The sequence below is a fragment of the Buceros rhinoceros genome, unplaced genomic scaffold (assembly GCF_000710305.1).
Source record: "Buceros rhinoceros silvestris isolate BGI_N320 unplaced genomic scaffold, ASM71030v1 scaffold1435, whole genome shotgun sequence".
Classification (NCBI taxonomy): domain Eukaryota; kingdom Metazoa; phylum Chordata; class Aves; order Bucerotiformes; family Bucerotidae; genus Buceros; species Buceros rhinoceros.
This window is the reverse complement of record NW_010412113.1, coordinates 63682-78901: the sequence shown is the minus strand read 5'-3', so window position 1 is coordinate 78901 and position 15220 is coordinate 63682. Positions and strand designations below refer to the sequence as shown.

The 15220-nt window shown below is 39.9% G+C and overlaps 1 protein-coding gene across 1 annotated transcript in view; it reads right to left on the bottom strand.

The window, feature by feature from the left end:
• The window catches only part of LOC104493532 (WD repeat and FYVE domain-containing protein 3-like), a gene marked incomplete at its 3' end in the record, with an annotated part of 67144 nt that overhangs the window by 24892 nt on the left and 27032 nt on the right, over positions 1–15220 (bottom strand). Inside the window, exons 8-12 of the mRNA XM_010136235.1 lie at positions 13991–14458; positions 12499–12597; positions 8840–9033; positions 6245–6702; positions 4096–4179 (exon numbers count right to left, since the gene is read on the bottom strand). Coding sequence (XP_010134537.1) covers positions 4096–4179; positions 6245–6702; positions 8840–9033; positions 12499–12597; positions 13991–14458 — 1303 coding nt within the window. The remainder of the gene's footprint in view (positions 1–4095; positions 4180–6244; positions 6703–8839; positions 9034–12498; positions 12598–13990; positions 14459–15220) is intronic.

Below are 15220 nucleotides of genomic sequence, written 5' to 3'. Positions count from 1 at the left end.
ATCAGCCCGGACTTCCAATATTACATACAACCAACTGAAAAGGGAATAAGCCAAGACTAGGCAATTCACTTTTCTTTTAACAATCTATAAAAGTCACGTCCTTAAAGCATATATTACTGAAGTTTTTCACATCATTTTAAAATACCTTCTATATTTAGTTTTTCCATACAAGAAGTATTTGTATCAAAACAATGAAAAAAACCCAGCTCAAAAAAATTTCTCTAGGCAGGGGAAAGAAAATAAATCCTACAAAATCCTACCAAAGTATTCACCGAATGTTACAGGTCTATGGCTCTGTACAGAACCTGAAAAAAATAATCTCATCATGCTTATACATCCTTTATATGATCCCTTTAAGGGAGAAGAAAGGAAGAAGCAGACAATGGAAAAAGGCAGTGTACTGAAGACAACACTGTCTAACGATCTAATTTAACAAAAACTGAAGAAAAATTCAAACTTAAATTATGTAATTAAGTATAACTCTTGATCAGAATTATAACACTATCTTCATATAGAAAGAAATAAGTAAGATATATTGCTTTAGATAAACCCTCTGCATATCATTCCCCAAGAGTGATCACCATCCAAATTTTGTGAAAATAATAGATAGAAGTATTTTTAAGTCAAAGCAACACTCTATTCTCTACTTCACCCTGTCAGGCCCAAGGAATTCTCTCCAGGAAAAAAAAAATTATGAGAACTCCCTATGAAGATAAGTTTTTTCTGCCAAAATTTGCAGTAATCAGACAACTGGCAAAGCTGTAGTACTTGATTCAAACCATACAGGAGGGGTGGAAGAACGATGCATTCCAGGTAACAGGGAGGACAGCCACGTACCGTTATTCCAACACATGTGCTGGAGGAGTCCTACCTACTCTGTTTATAACAGAGGGTAACACTTGGGGGGCACCACTCCTCAGGGAAATACCGCTTTGACAAGCGGCAGACATGTCTGAGAGAGAACATTAGCACATCTATACATCCAGAACAGTTTTAGACTGTGTGCATCAAAACCAGAACTGTTTGTTCCTAAGAATTACAAAGTGCAAGGTTCTCCACCTGGGTCAGGGCAATCCTCAGTATCAATACAGGCTGGGGGACAATGGGATTGAGAGCAGTCCTGTGGAGAAGGACTTCCTTGAAGCCATCTGCAAACTTACCAAGTGAGTAACAAGGCCAGGTGCAAGGTCTTGCTCCTGGGTCAGTGCAATCCCTGGTATCAACACAAGCTGAGGAATGATGTGATTGAGAGCAGCCCCGTAGAGAAGAGCTTGGGAGGACTGGTGGATGAAAGGCTGGACTTAAGCCAACAATGTGAGGCTTGAGTCCAGAAAGCCAACTGTATCCTGGCCTGCATCAGAAGAAGCGTGGCAGGAGGTGATCCTGTCACTTTACCCACTCTAGTGAGACCTCACCTCCAATACTTCATCCAAGTTCTCAGCACAAGCAAGCCACGAACCTGTTGGAGAGGGTCCAGAGGAGGGCCACAGAAATGATCAGGGGGATGGAACACCTGAGAGAATTGGAGTTGTTTAGCCTGAAGAAGAGGAAGCTCCAGGGAGACCTTATTGTGGCCTTCCAGTACTTAAAAGGGGCTTGTGAGACAGACTTTTTAGTAGGGCCTGTTGTGACAGGGCAAGGGGTGATGGTCTTCAACTAAAAGAGGGGAGATTTAGGCTAGATATAAGGAAGACATTTTTTACAATGAGGGTTGTGAAACGCTGGCACAGGTTGCCCAGAGAGGTGGTAGATGCCACAACCTTGGAACCATTCAAGGTCAGGTTGGACAGGGCTCTGGCAACCTGATCTAGCGAAAGATGTCCCTGCTCACTGCAGGGGGGTTGGACTAGACGACCTTTGAAGGTCCCTTCCAACCCAAAGCATTCTATAATTGTCTGATCATTATTTTTGTGCACAGTGTCTGCTTGCTTTTTTAGCCAAACAGCACAGGGCTCTCCCTCAGGCACCTGCCTCACAAGTCAAAAGGCAGAAAACCAGGCCATAGCAACAAGGGGATTCCAGGAACGCAAAGTAAAGGAGATAGAAAACAATAAGAGAAGAGCAAACACTTCTCTTAGAAGAGTCAAGCGTCAACAGAATTTGACTGTATCTGACATTTAAAAAGAGGAGAAAAAAAGACAAGTAATATTGGACTACAAAACTCGAGTTGCTTATTTTTGAAAGCTGCAAAATCCCAGCTACTGGCACTAAATTCACTAAGAATGACAAATACGATGCTGAACAACCGTGAGAAAGCAGACAGCTGCTCAAACAGACTTTTTGAAAAGCCTGGCCCTGTCTATTTTTTACTTGGAAACAGGCTTTAATGGAAAGGATCTGAAAAGCCACACAGGCCAGCATGATCATTCCTTCTGTCCACTTCTGCTTTCAGTCTTACAAAATTTGTTATCACCCAAAGGCCTCTTCTGTATGTGAAGGTCCATGTCAAACGCACTCCCTTACCTCAGCAAATACCCACGTTACTATACTGGTGCCCAAAGCAGCTCACAGGGATGCTGACTTTTTAAACTACTCGATCTTCATCTTCCTTCATACCACATAAATAGTTGCCTGCATTTTCAGTAGTATAAAAAGCAAACAAAGGGAGCTTAATGTATCTATTCATATATATGTATATTTATATTTTAATTACCAGGCTGCGTCAGCTACCCATCTGGTAGCTGCGTCATCTACCCATCTCTTACTCATTACACCCTGGACTCAGTCCCTATTTGGCAGGCACCACACATGTTCCGCTGCAAGCTTTTGCATACCTGTGTGTTTGAGTAATTCGGTGAACCTCGGCAGGCACACCAGTTACACCTGGGAGAACGGTAAAATGCAGTGAAGGAAAGGGCAATCCATAATGCCAGAGGGTTAACATCGGGGCCAAAGCCGTAAAAAGCCTCTACAGGAAATGATGTTTTCCTTCAAGTTTCTTCAGAGTAAATGAGAGAGAAAGGTGTTTGGCAGCTAAGGTTTTTCTCTGCAAACTGCAACTGTTGTGTTTGTTCCTAAATGCCAGTAAAGAAAGGAAATGACAGTCTACGAGGTTCTGGATTGTTGAGAAAGAGGCCTTGTCCAAGCCAGTCACTGCAAAACACCCAGGTATGACTCTGGTAACACTCAGCAAGACAGAAGAAGGCTAACCTGCTCGAGTACAAGTATCTCCTTTCAAAACGGTTCCCAAAAGCAGCTTTGGCTGCTTCCCTTTGCAAAGTTTTTTACATTCCAAACATAAAACTAGACGCTGTATTTTAAGTCGTACACCAAGCAAAAATGACCATATTTTCCCCACACAGCACCTGCACCTCAGAGAACCCACATTCTTTCAAATGCCTTTTTATTCCTCAAAAGTTAATCTCTGCCCAAACTGCATCTTCGGATAAATGAGTGGCTGCCCCCTTCCCTGGGGGCTCCAGGAAAAATATACTTTTCATCATTTGCACAGGCCTGTAAGTCACACTGGTTTTGAATCAGTAAACTTTTTTAAAGAAAAAATAATGTACCATACCCTTGGAAGGGGAAGTGGGTGCTCGGATTTCTGAATTGTGCCATTTGTGCTTTCCAAACCTTTTAATTTAGCGTGTCTACATCATTTAGTAGTCTAGTACTGACAGGTTCATTCTTTAGTTTTTACTCTGTATAATTACTAGCAAATGAGCACCTTAAAAAGCCATCCACCTTCCTACTGAAAGTGCCTTTTCTTGAAACATTAGTCAAGAAAAAAAAAAACAACTGCTGCATTAACGGATTTACTAGCATAGCATGACCCTCTTTGAACTGCTCCTGAGAGTGTCATTTATACCTCCCTTAGATCATTTCCTATACAGATCTTATTTGGTTTTGAATCATGAAATTAACTTTAAGTGCTTCAGGAGACTGGAGACATCGCTACTCTCATCCATTAGTATCACGACCTAAGATTCACTATGAAACATACCTTTACACTTATTTTATCCAGTAAACACACAAGTGAAAATGCACATCTCAGAAAAAAATAGCATCTTGAGAGAACCTCTCCCCAAAACTAAGAAACACAATAGAGAGAGAAAAATCAGAAGCAAGACCAACTTCTCTTTGAAGGATCAGTACCTTTTCCTGGACAAAGCTGGCGTACCCCAGGGAGAGGGTAGAGAAGTCTCATTTGTCAGGCAAGGAGGGATCTGTTCTGCACGACTACAGACAAAACAGACGGGGTAGGACAGAGAGGTTAGAGAAGAAACCAGAGGCCATAAGCTTGTTAGTTCTACAGAAGCGCCAATGAACATGTTACTAGGATCCATTTTTCATAAACAACACGGACGACAAAGGACACTACTGAATGACAGGCGTCAGGTGAACACGCAGACATGCAAAGCAGGTACTTGTTTCACGGTGTAGCTCTGCAGTGCTTGTTCATTACTCCACAGAGGCTTATTAGCACGAACACAGTAGCAAAACAGACCATCTTTCAATGTTAAACAGCAGAAATTGAGAGGAGAAAGTAAAGCCTCAGTAAATTAAATATAACCAACACACGTAAAAAATGGAATCAATGTGAACTTTACAAAGAATGATGAGCAGAAAATTTAAGAAAGAAAGAAAAATGCAGCCACTGAAGATGACAGAAAGAAAAGGAACTTAATGAGGAAGTTGATGCAACACCACCATGGGGTTTACTTACCCCACTGATTCCTCATACTCTACAGCTAGCCAGTGTTATCACTTCCACAGTACCTGCAACACTTTACTAATACACACTTTCCTCCCCTTATCAGAAGTCTTTAATAATACTTTTAAATGAGATCAAGTAAATTGATTTCTGTACTTGGCTTTTGGTTTTGGGGGTTTTTGGAGGTGGTGGTGGTGTGTTGTTTTTTGTGTTGGTATTCTTTAAGAACAGGAGAAAAGCATCAAGAGTTGCTGCTTTGGGGGCAAAGTGTTCATTAACGACAACATGAAGTTTGTACTTTACTAGTTCACCCAATTTAAGAGAGCCTGACCAACTGGCAGGTCTATTAATAGCTCAACATACACAGCCACACCTTCTGGAAAATCAGACCCTGTGTTTGACTAATTAGATAGCCCATCTTATTAAAACAGGGTCACATGCAGTAAGCAGCTGGGGTACAGAAGCTCCAAGGTCCCAGATACGAAGCTTGGGTCAGTGTTTTACTTTTTTATAACTTAAATTACGAGCAAGAACTACCTTAACAAAAACAAACCTTCAACACACACTTCAGTAAATTTTGTTGTCATTTTGAATCAACTGTAAGACATATATTACTGTTCATTTCAAAGCTCTAGCATAATTTAAATCTCAAGTCAACTAACTATTAACTCTGGTAGTGTCTCCCAGTTAAATTTAAAAAACAGTAATTTGCAGACAAGCCAGAACTTTAAAGAACATGCCAATCCATCCAAAACAAGATGCTTAGTCTAGATATGTTTTAGTAAGGGGAGACTTTATCACTCTTTACAACTACCTGAAAGGAGGTTGTAGCAAGGTGGGGGTCTGTATCTTCTCCGAAGGAACAAAATAAGAGGAAATGGCCCCAAGTTGTGCCAGGGGAGGTTTAGGTTGGATATTAGGAAAAATTTCTTCACAGAAAGGGTTTCATGCATTGGAACAGGCTGCCCACAGAAGTGGTTGAGTCACCATCCCTGGAAGTATTTAGAAGACATGTAGACATGGCACTTGGGGACATGGATTAGTGGTGGACTTGGCAGTGTGAGGTTTAGGGTTGGACTGGATGATCTTAAAGGTCTTTTCTAAACTAAGTGATTCTATGACTCTAAATCTGTCGTGATATAGCCTAATTACTTCAAGGACTGGTATCAAAGGAAATATGACGTTTAGGTGTGACGTTCAACAACCTATTTTTCATTTGACTTAATAAAAGCATAAAAATCTAGTAATTCTGTACAATAAAGCAACCAGACAGTCTGCCTATCAACCACCAGGTTGCTATAAATATAACCATAAACTGGCATCTCTGTCTTAATTGCTGGCATGGCAAAAACATTCAACATCAGAGAGAACACTGCATACCCTGAGGAACACCAGCAAACTAAGGCAGTATTTGGTCAAGTGTTGACACCTTATATTGCTTTCACTGGAGAGAGGGAACAAAAAAATAGACTGACACTGAAATACAAAAGCTTGCAATGAAGAAAACTATTTTGGGGAACACTGAGACAGGAATGTAGGTCACAAAGAGGAAAAAAGCATAAAAAGGAAAAAAAAAAGTGAAGTTCATACCTGTCAAAAGAATCTGTTGCCACTTTGTAGAGGTAAATAAAAAGTTTGCTGCAGTGTCTTAGCATAGGTGACACAGAATCCAGGGATATTTGGTCATCCTCCAAAAGTCTTTGAAATAGTTGTGAATTTGAAGGGAAGACATTCAAGGGACTTATTTTTCTCAAGTCTGAGAAGCAGCCAAGTAATCGAACAGCATCTGCCAGTTTTTCATACTGGATCTCTGTTTTGAAGAAATGTGAGTTGGCTGGCTCATAGCGCATTGCTGCAGTCAATGTGCTGAACACAGTGTGAAGCAGTTCAAACACTTGATTCTGGTTTACTTTCTCCCAGCCATTCTTAGGTGGTGAGCACAAAGATCTTTCCATAGCAACAAGTAAAGATGTGACATACACAAATCCACCGACTTTTCGAAAAACTGTTCTTGTGCGGTGACTTTCTCTCAGTACTGAGAGTAGAGCCTACGGACAAAACAAACAATTAAAACAAAGAAAAAAGAGCAGCAGCATTATAAACAGCTTGAAAAAAGGCAGGAACATTTTTGTTTGATGTGCTAGCAAAAACCTCACGTCATTCGTCAGAATTTGGTAATGCTTGAAGTCTCCAAAGATCAACTTTGTACTGAAAGAGTCCCGATCCTGAAGATTTTACAAAATAAAAGGAGAAAGAGGGGTGGGGGGAATAAAGTATTGCCCCTGATTTAGACATAGGAAAAAGAGATAAATAAACCTGCCAACATAAAAGAGTTCACCAAGCCTAGAATGGAAATTAAAATCCCCAGGTAATTCCCTTAGAGACAAGGCAGAGAACATAGCTGTTGGAAAGGAATCTACTCTGCCATCATACTTCACCAACAATTTCAAAGAAGAGCGGGCAAACTACTTCCTGTAGCAATGAGAAATCTAAACCTTGGAGCATCCTAACACAGGTCTCCCAGAAATCTACAACACATAAGGCACCTGGCAGCTATGAAGCTGCAACAGCACTCAAAGATAATATCAGCAAAGAATTAGCCCCCAAACACCACTTAGTTTTAGACTTCCTTGATAATGACACCCATAAATCTCTGAATTGAGACTTGATTTTAAGAGCTGCTGTTCAGAAATATGCCTGAGAGACAGAAAAATTAATAAAACTTTACTTGCTGAACAAATACAAAGCCACAGCATAAACAGTGGAAACTAATCTAGGTACTAGAGAATAACACTCATTTATCCATGAAATCAGGGGTGGGGAAGCCCATCCACCCATACAAAACCAATCAAAAAAAACAAGCTGTCATGGCAAGTTTGGCATGCGAGTATGGAATATAGAAGAAAGCATCACAGACAACAGAAAAATGTTATTAATATAGAAAAATAAGCTAGGGGGTGAGGGGAATCTTTCACGACCAAGAGTTTATTTCTTCAGAATCATGGTGGTTTTTGGTTTTAGTTTTTTTAAAGCATTCAGAAGACAGGTTGTAAAACAGTTAGACTGTCCTCCCTTTAAAGGCAGCATCTCATTCCCTGTCAAACCTGGATAAACAGTAAGAGACATATCACTGCACCATTCTGAGCTGTTAGTTCCATAACCCAAACTTCTGAAAACAGCACCGATAGAAGACAAATATAACAGGTCAAATGAAGGACAGAGACTCTGACTTTGAACGTTAACGCTGCTGGGGAACTGCAATACCCTTTCCTCTCCCATTAAGTATCACGACATGTTCGAAAATGACTGAAGACCTTGATACACAAAGCATGTCAAATGAATCATTTTATTACTAGCTTTCTTTCCTTTCTTTCGGAACAATATGAAGCTGCTCATCTGCCAGAGAAAGATTACAGCTCCTTTTAACAAAGATGAACCTAGATGTCTCAAGAGTTCTCTCTGATAAGATTCACTTACTTATTACTACTTGCATCAGCTTTTCTACCCTAAAATAACAGTATTATGTCAATTTACAAAAATAACATTAACTATTCTGAGAAGAAATTGTGGGTCTAGACTAGCAGCCAAAAAACCTAATCTGATAGCAAACAGATGAGAGTCTTCTCTCTTCCTCCTCCACTTGCCACCTTACTTTCCGACCTTTCCATTATTTTGCTTAAGCAAGAAAGTTATTTGGCTTTATCTTCTAACACAGTCAGTGCGATATACATTTACATTAACTCATTCAGCATTTATAACTAACAAATAGGTAAAATAAAGGAAGTCTGCCACAGGAAAATGAAAATCAGCACTGAAAATAAACTAGCGTACATTCTTGCTTCCCCTCCCTCGCATGTATTCTTGTTATTTTTAATTAAATAATACTCCACCAGGAAGATTATCATAACTGTAGAACCCTGTTTCCTATCCACTGAGGCTGTTTACCAGTGATGATGCTAAAAACATATACTCACTCACTAGCCCTCATCTCTGATCCTGAAACCTGCCATGCACAGATGGAAGACAATAAAAACCATACATCAGATGTAGGCACTTCAACTCCAGAGACAATCTACATTCAGTAGCTAAATACCATCCATTCAATCCAATCCCCTCCTTAATGCTTTCCTTTGTAAAACAGTGGCTTATAGGAGCAAGAATCCTATGAAGCAGTACTTTATTTACCCTTAAGATGTCCGTTTTCAGCTGCAGTTCCGTAGGTGGAGCCGAGTGCATCAGTCCCAACAAAGTGCCCATATCATCTTCTCCACTAGGTGATAACACCAACTGCTGGATGATCATCAGGGCATGCTGTCGGCACTGTGGATACCTTACTATGTTGTGTACACATCTTGCGCCACCGAACTCCCTGAAAATACCTACTCAGAAAGGGCAGGGTGGGGATAAGTGCATAAGGAGTACGAAAAATACAACCAGTAACAAATAAAGATAACAACAAAACATTAAATGTGTTTTATTTTCATTTCTACAGATTGAATGGCAGGGTTTTAGCCCTATGGATGATTAACGACTTACTACTATTTTTTCTCTCCTACCACAAATAAAAACAGAACTTGAACAATATTCTTCTGACAATATTTTTCACTAAAGGTGTTGAATACAAGGATGCAGGTCAATCTAAGAATTTCCTCAACAATTCTGTTACTCCAACAGTTGTTACTCTTTTCATGCTACAGCTCAAAGAGTCACAGGATGAAACAAAGAAAAGAAAATATAGATTCATTTTTAGTGAAGACTACATGCTGTTTTGGCTAAGGATTGTGTTTATACTACATTTAGTTCGTTGCCAAAAATATATCTACACTGCCTCTGGACAGGATGAGCAGCTGGGAGTACTGGTTGAGAAGTGATTCAATCTATCCACAAGATTTGTAAGATTTTACAGAAGCTTTCTTGTGGCAAGACCTATCTCTGTAGAGATAAAGCTTAAGTCAAATACTGATTCTCAAGCTTACTGGATACTCAGAACACCACGTGCAATACTAACTGAAAATTCAATGAAAATTGGTTCTGAAAACATAATTTAAAAACCCTGGAATATATAGGGCACATATAACGTGTGCTTTGTACAGTGTCAGCACCTAGAGCACTGCCCCATGTTAATTACTTCACAGGCTACTCTGGTCAACGTTTATTCCCTTCTACAGATACAAACATTAGTCCCACTGTCTGTTTCTGATTTCCTGCCTTCTGCTTTCTCTGATGTTCTTTGAATAAGACACGGACTTGGACAAGGCAAAAGTAGAGGTCTCAGACCCTGAGACGGTTGATTGTATCCCTTTACAGGCAAACCGCATCTCCTCAGTGGTCAGGTCTCTATTTTCAGACAGACTGAGGTAACATTTTATACTTCTCCCACTTTCAGTCAAGATTCTCAACTATCCAGTGAACCTGTCTGGGTCTGGACACTCAAATTTCTTTTTCAAGTTTGGTTATCAGTTACGCAACATTCAGGAAACCTTATCAGAGATGGTGTAAGCTTTGAATATGGTATGAAGCACTGCAAGGCTGCGTAATGCCTATTAATGCCTCTCTGATGCCCTAAAACCTCTGCTGGCCTCTGGATACTGTGCCACTGGGCTCACTGGTTTCTTAACTCGTCTTGTACAGCTCTGTCATAATTCTGAGCTTGGAGAACTGCTAATGAAACGAGGCCCTTAAACTCTCCAGGAGTCCTCAGAAAAAACATCTGTGGCATCATCCCACAGTCCTGATGCATTTTACGCTACCCTCTGTTGTTTCTCTGGAGGATACTCAGCACCGCGAAGCAGCAATGAGGTACTGATGGCTGCTTCAAGCTTCCCAGGGGAGGTCAGGTACACCACTTAGCAGCAGCCAAGGATTTGTCACAAGCTGGTTGGACTCTAACACAGTCAGATCACAATCCACACCTCACAGGAGCAAGGTACCACTATCCTGATGCCACACAGGCACATATGGTCCAATTCTGTGAACAAAGACCTGCTGCTTCTAAAATGAGGCGGTTCCAATCCTTCAGAGTTGTTTTTGTCACGTACTCACACCACCTCCTCTCATTCATCCTTAGAAATCAAACAATCCTGAGGTTTTTGGGGGGTTGGGGTTTTTTTTCCGCAGTTTCTCCTTACATGGAAGCCTCCACATACACCCGCATGCCACTCCCTTCTGATTCATTTCTAATTCTATCTTTTCTCACATGAAAAAAATGAGCAATACATGTACAAGTGTGTAATTAATTCAGGCACTTCATATGTAATCTATACCAATTCCTCTCTAAAACCTCCTTATTTCAGCCTAATTCACTTGCTGCTTGGTTCATAATTGAATAGATTCATCTAGTAAATCAAAGATCATGTTTTTATTCCTTTCCACTGACAGGAGGAGTAGTTTGGAGGACAAAAGAAAAGTGGCAAAGGAGATGCTTCTCAACTTCAGCAAAGCCTCTGGCAGGGTCACCCACAGCTTTCTCATAAGCTGATAAAAATAAACCTGATAAAATGGTCTAAACACAATCACGACAGACTGTATATTGAAACTTGAGTTTAGAGTAACCTCTGCTTTGCTGCAACGCCTTTCTGTTTTGACTAGGGGCATGCAACTAAGGTTTATTTTGAGTGCCATGAATAAGGCCTTTCCTGATGGAAGGAAGAACTTGGTTAGCAAGTACATGGACAAAGCCAAACTGGCAGATGTTGTAAATGCTCAGCAGGCAGAATTCAAAAGCCATCTTTGAAAGTGGCTTGAAATACAAGTTGAAACATAGCTGAGCTTGAAAATGAGCACAACAGTGAAGTGGAACAGACGACACTGGAGGTTACTCCAACACTGAGCCTAAATTTAAATTAAAAAAAATTGTCCAGGCAAAAGCAGAAAAGAAAGAAGTTACAAGCTTTACGTCATTAGCCCAGGAACTAATGTTTAAACAGCGAGCTGTCAACCAAGCTGGACAATTTTCAGGATTTCATTCTTAAGCATTTGTAACAGATTGTAGTTTCTCCTACTTAAATGAAAAAAAAAAAACAAAACTAAAAGCAGAAATGAGAAACCACCAGTCAGAATTGAGAAAAAGGGAAAAAAAACCTGCTGAAATAAGGATGTTTCATGGCCTCCAAGGCCAGAAACTTCCTAGTTCCCCAGGGTGGTGTGTGTTCCAGCCCACCCCCTCCCCACCTGCTCATTTTCTTCTTCATCTAATAGAACAGACAAAAAGGATTTAAAACGAGTTACTATCCTTTCTCAGACTGGTACTTCAAGCTCCCAGAGACAGCTTTTACTAATACGAGATACACATATTGTCTATTTTGATGTCATTAAGTCTTGGCTAACGAGGCATAAGATCAGCCTCCCTGACTTAGAAAAGGACGCTCATAGCAGAGCCCGATTTATACATACTGACTAGGAATACACTTTTAAAAATGAAAAGCCTTCTTTCACTAAAGACACAAGCATTATTAATCACATTTAAGTAGACATGACACCATCAACACCAAACTCCCTGTCCAAATTATACGCTTTATTTTTTCTATATACAACCTGTGTTACAAGCCCTTCTACAAACTATTACAGCATTGTTGAAGACAGATGGGGTGTGGTGGTTGCCTTCAGACAAACAACAGCAAAGAAACTCAAGTTAAAAAGAAACAATATCTTGTAATCCTTTATTTTATGCACTCTGGTTTATGCTGCCTATCCTCTTCTCTGGAAAAACTTGACAAAAGAAAAAGTATATTTCAGTGTGTTTGATTACTTGGCCTGAAGACAGAAAGTCAAGACTACTTTGCTTTCAGGCACGATTTTCTTAGTTACTTTTTTATAAATATTTTGACAGAGGTCTCTCTACTTACCTGCATTTGTGTTTGATCCTTGTAGTAGTACTGTCAAGGTCTCCATAACCAATAAAGCCAGTTGCTTTTGGTCCTCAAATGAACTGTTTCTGGAATCACCTAAAAATTCATTTCAAAAGCTGAAGTCATAGTAAAAATTGCTCTTTTTAAAAGATACTCTTTATACTTTCTACCAACGCTTTTATTTCATTTGCTTCCCCAGAGAACACGCAGGCTGATCATATTCCAAAGCAAAATAAGATTTAGTCCACACATGTATTCCTGGGAAGGCTTAAATATGAATTGTCTGAAAAGTTAATTTACAAAAGACAAGAATTTAAACAGCAGCTTTTGAGCACTCTGTGCTCAGTGGCTGACAATGCAGTTGTAAGTAGAGCTTCACATCCCCAACTTGTTTCTTGAAGTCACAAAACCACACCACAGTTGAAGAGCTGTTCTTGTTCAGTACTCAGTACTGAAGTACTCAGTCCTTGAAAAGAGAAATTCTGTACAAAAGTACATCCACATAATTACAGTAAATGTGCTGATGATTCAACAGGTGTAACAGATGAACCAACACCCCATGTGGCATCTTAAACATAGAGAAACACTCCAGAAAAAAAACAATTAAAAATAACTAATAAGAAGCAAGCCACAGCACAAGAGCTTATGCACCCAAGTATCACCCTAATCAGACGACAGCTTGGTCCATTTATCTACAAGAATGTGAGAACTGATGGGTTTTTCAATGGAGTTGCCTGCAACAAAGCTTTCTGATGCTCATCAACTGCTACCACTCTCTGTGAAGCGTCAGACAATAAACCCAGGTGAAACATTCAACAATTACAATTAAAAAATAAGTGCCACTAACCTGATTATAGTTTGGATAAAGTATGTTTAAAAAAAAATTCTCTGGGTGTGTATGTACGTACTGTACTTGGCAGCGCTTGCTTCACCAGCTAAGGAGCTATGTGACTTCTCTCTGAGATGCTCGATTCTTTAGTTTTTTTTAATGTTCTTAGAAAAATGTAGACCCAACTTATAAAAAAGACTTCAATCTTGAATGCATACTCCTATTAAAAGCTCAGATACACCCTCTGTAGCATTTTTTCAAAGTTGGGGCTAAACACAATGAAATGCACAAGTACCCTTTGGGAGGAAGAGTATAGATACTAGGTATTGCTCCTTCACTTGCTCTTTTCATGTTAAGTAACAAATATTAACTGAGACATAAAAAAAACCCCAAACATTTAAAGGAAAATACGAACTCCTACTATTTTGCATTCATTCAGCATCTTTCATTACAACTTGCCTTTCATTACAATGAGCTTCCTGCAGGACGTTAAGTGAGAAGCAATTCCAACAAGCTTTTAAAACGGCACGGCAGTCCCTGGCAGAACTCAGCCCTTGAGATACATGTTCAGACTCTCTTGTTTCTCCTCTTAAGTGCTAGCCTCCACCATTCCCAGCCAAAAAAAGATAGTTATTAGTAAAATGGAAGAGTACACACTACCTTGATCATTCAGTGCCTGAGTGGGATCTTTCAGTAGGGCTGCATATTTATGAAGAAGATTTACCATCACCTCCAGAAGTCCCACTTCCCTGAAGACATCCTTAAAGATGTAGTCATGACGGGTGAACTTAAGGAGTGTCTTCATGGCAATGATGCTACACTGAAAAGAAGTGCTGGATTTTAAAAGGATGCTCACACTGATCAGTTCTTTACAGGGTATGTAATTCAAGCTGAAGACAACAAATTCCAGCATCTCAAAGTATTTGGTCTGCACTTCTGGAAGTTTAGGAATTTTCTCTGCAAACTGAGACAATGTGTGCTGCGATTCCAAAATGAAGTAGTTGGCATTGTCCGCCATATAAATATTCATGATGGCATCAAGGATGATTTGTGCTAGATAGTTGGTTTTTGCTCTCAAAAATGCATTCTGGAGGACCGAAAATGCTTGAATATTCCTCACACTATGACCTAAATCAGGAAACAAAGTGGGATGGGAGGAAAAAGGAAAGAGAAAGTTCTTAATCGTCATAAACAATGAGTACACTTATTAATAATGACCCATACATTTTAGTAAGTGTGAATAAGATAACAGTATACGTCATGTATAATAAAAAATGTTATTAAAACTGACTCTTCAAAAAAGTCTCTGCATGATCACTTCCATTCCAAATCCTACAATTCATTGTTCATTAAGATGGTATCTTCATCTTTGAAAGAAAGTGTTTACATAAGCAGCTAAATGAAAGATCATTTCTTTAAAATAGGTAAGCAAGCTAACCTGTTGCTAAAATGTGCAATGGGATGCAGTTCTAGAGACAAAAAAAAAAGCCTGTCTTTCATCTACCCTGGCCTTAAGAAAACTCATTAGAGCAACAATAACATGCTCTGTCCTCTACAGGCAGACTAAGTTTAGCGTAACAGCCATCCGTATCCCCTCACTCAACAGAGCAATATGCAGTGACAAATCCTCATCAGCTGCGTTCAAAGCCAGACAACATGCACAGCCTCCACATTATCCTGTTCTTTCCAGCCTTCGGCAATCGCCTGTGAGAAGAGAGATCTACGTGTAGAGGAACTCCACAGGGCAGCGTAAGCCCGGCAGCTGCCTTCCTTCCATAGACAGGCTGCTCTTACTCAGTTATGGATTAACTGGTGTGAACAACCATACTGGTATCGGAAGGTGGCTTTGGGAATAAGAAAGCTTTGGCAGGGTCCAGTACTGTTAATGAT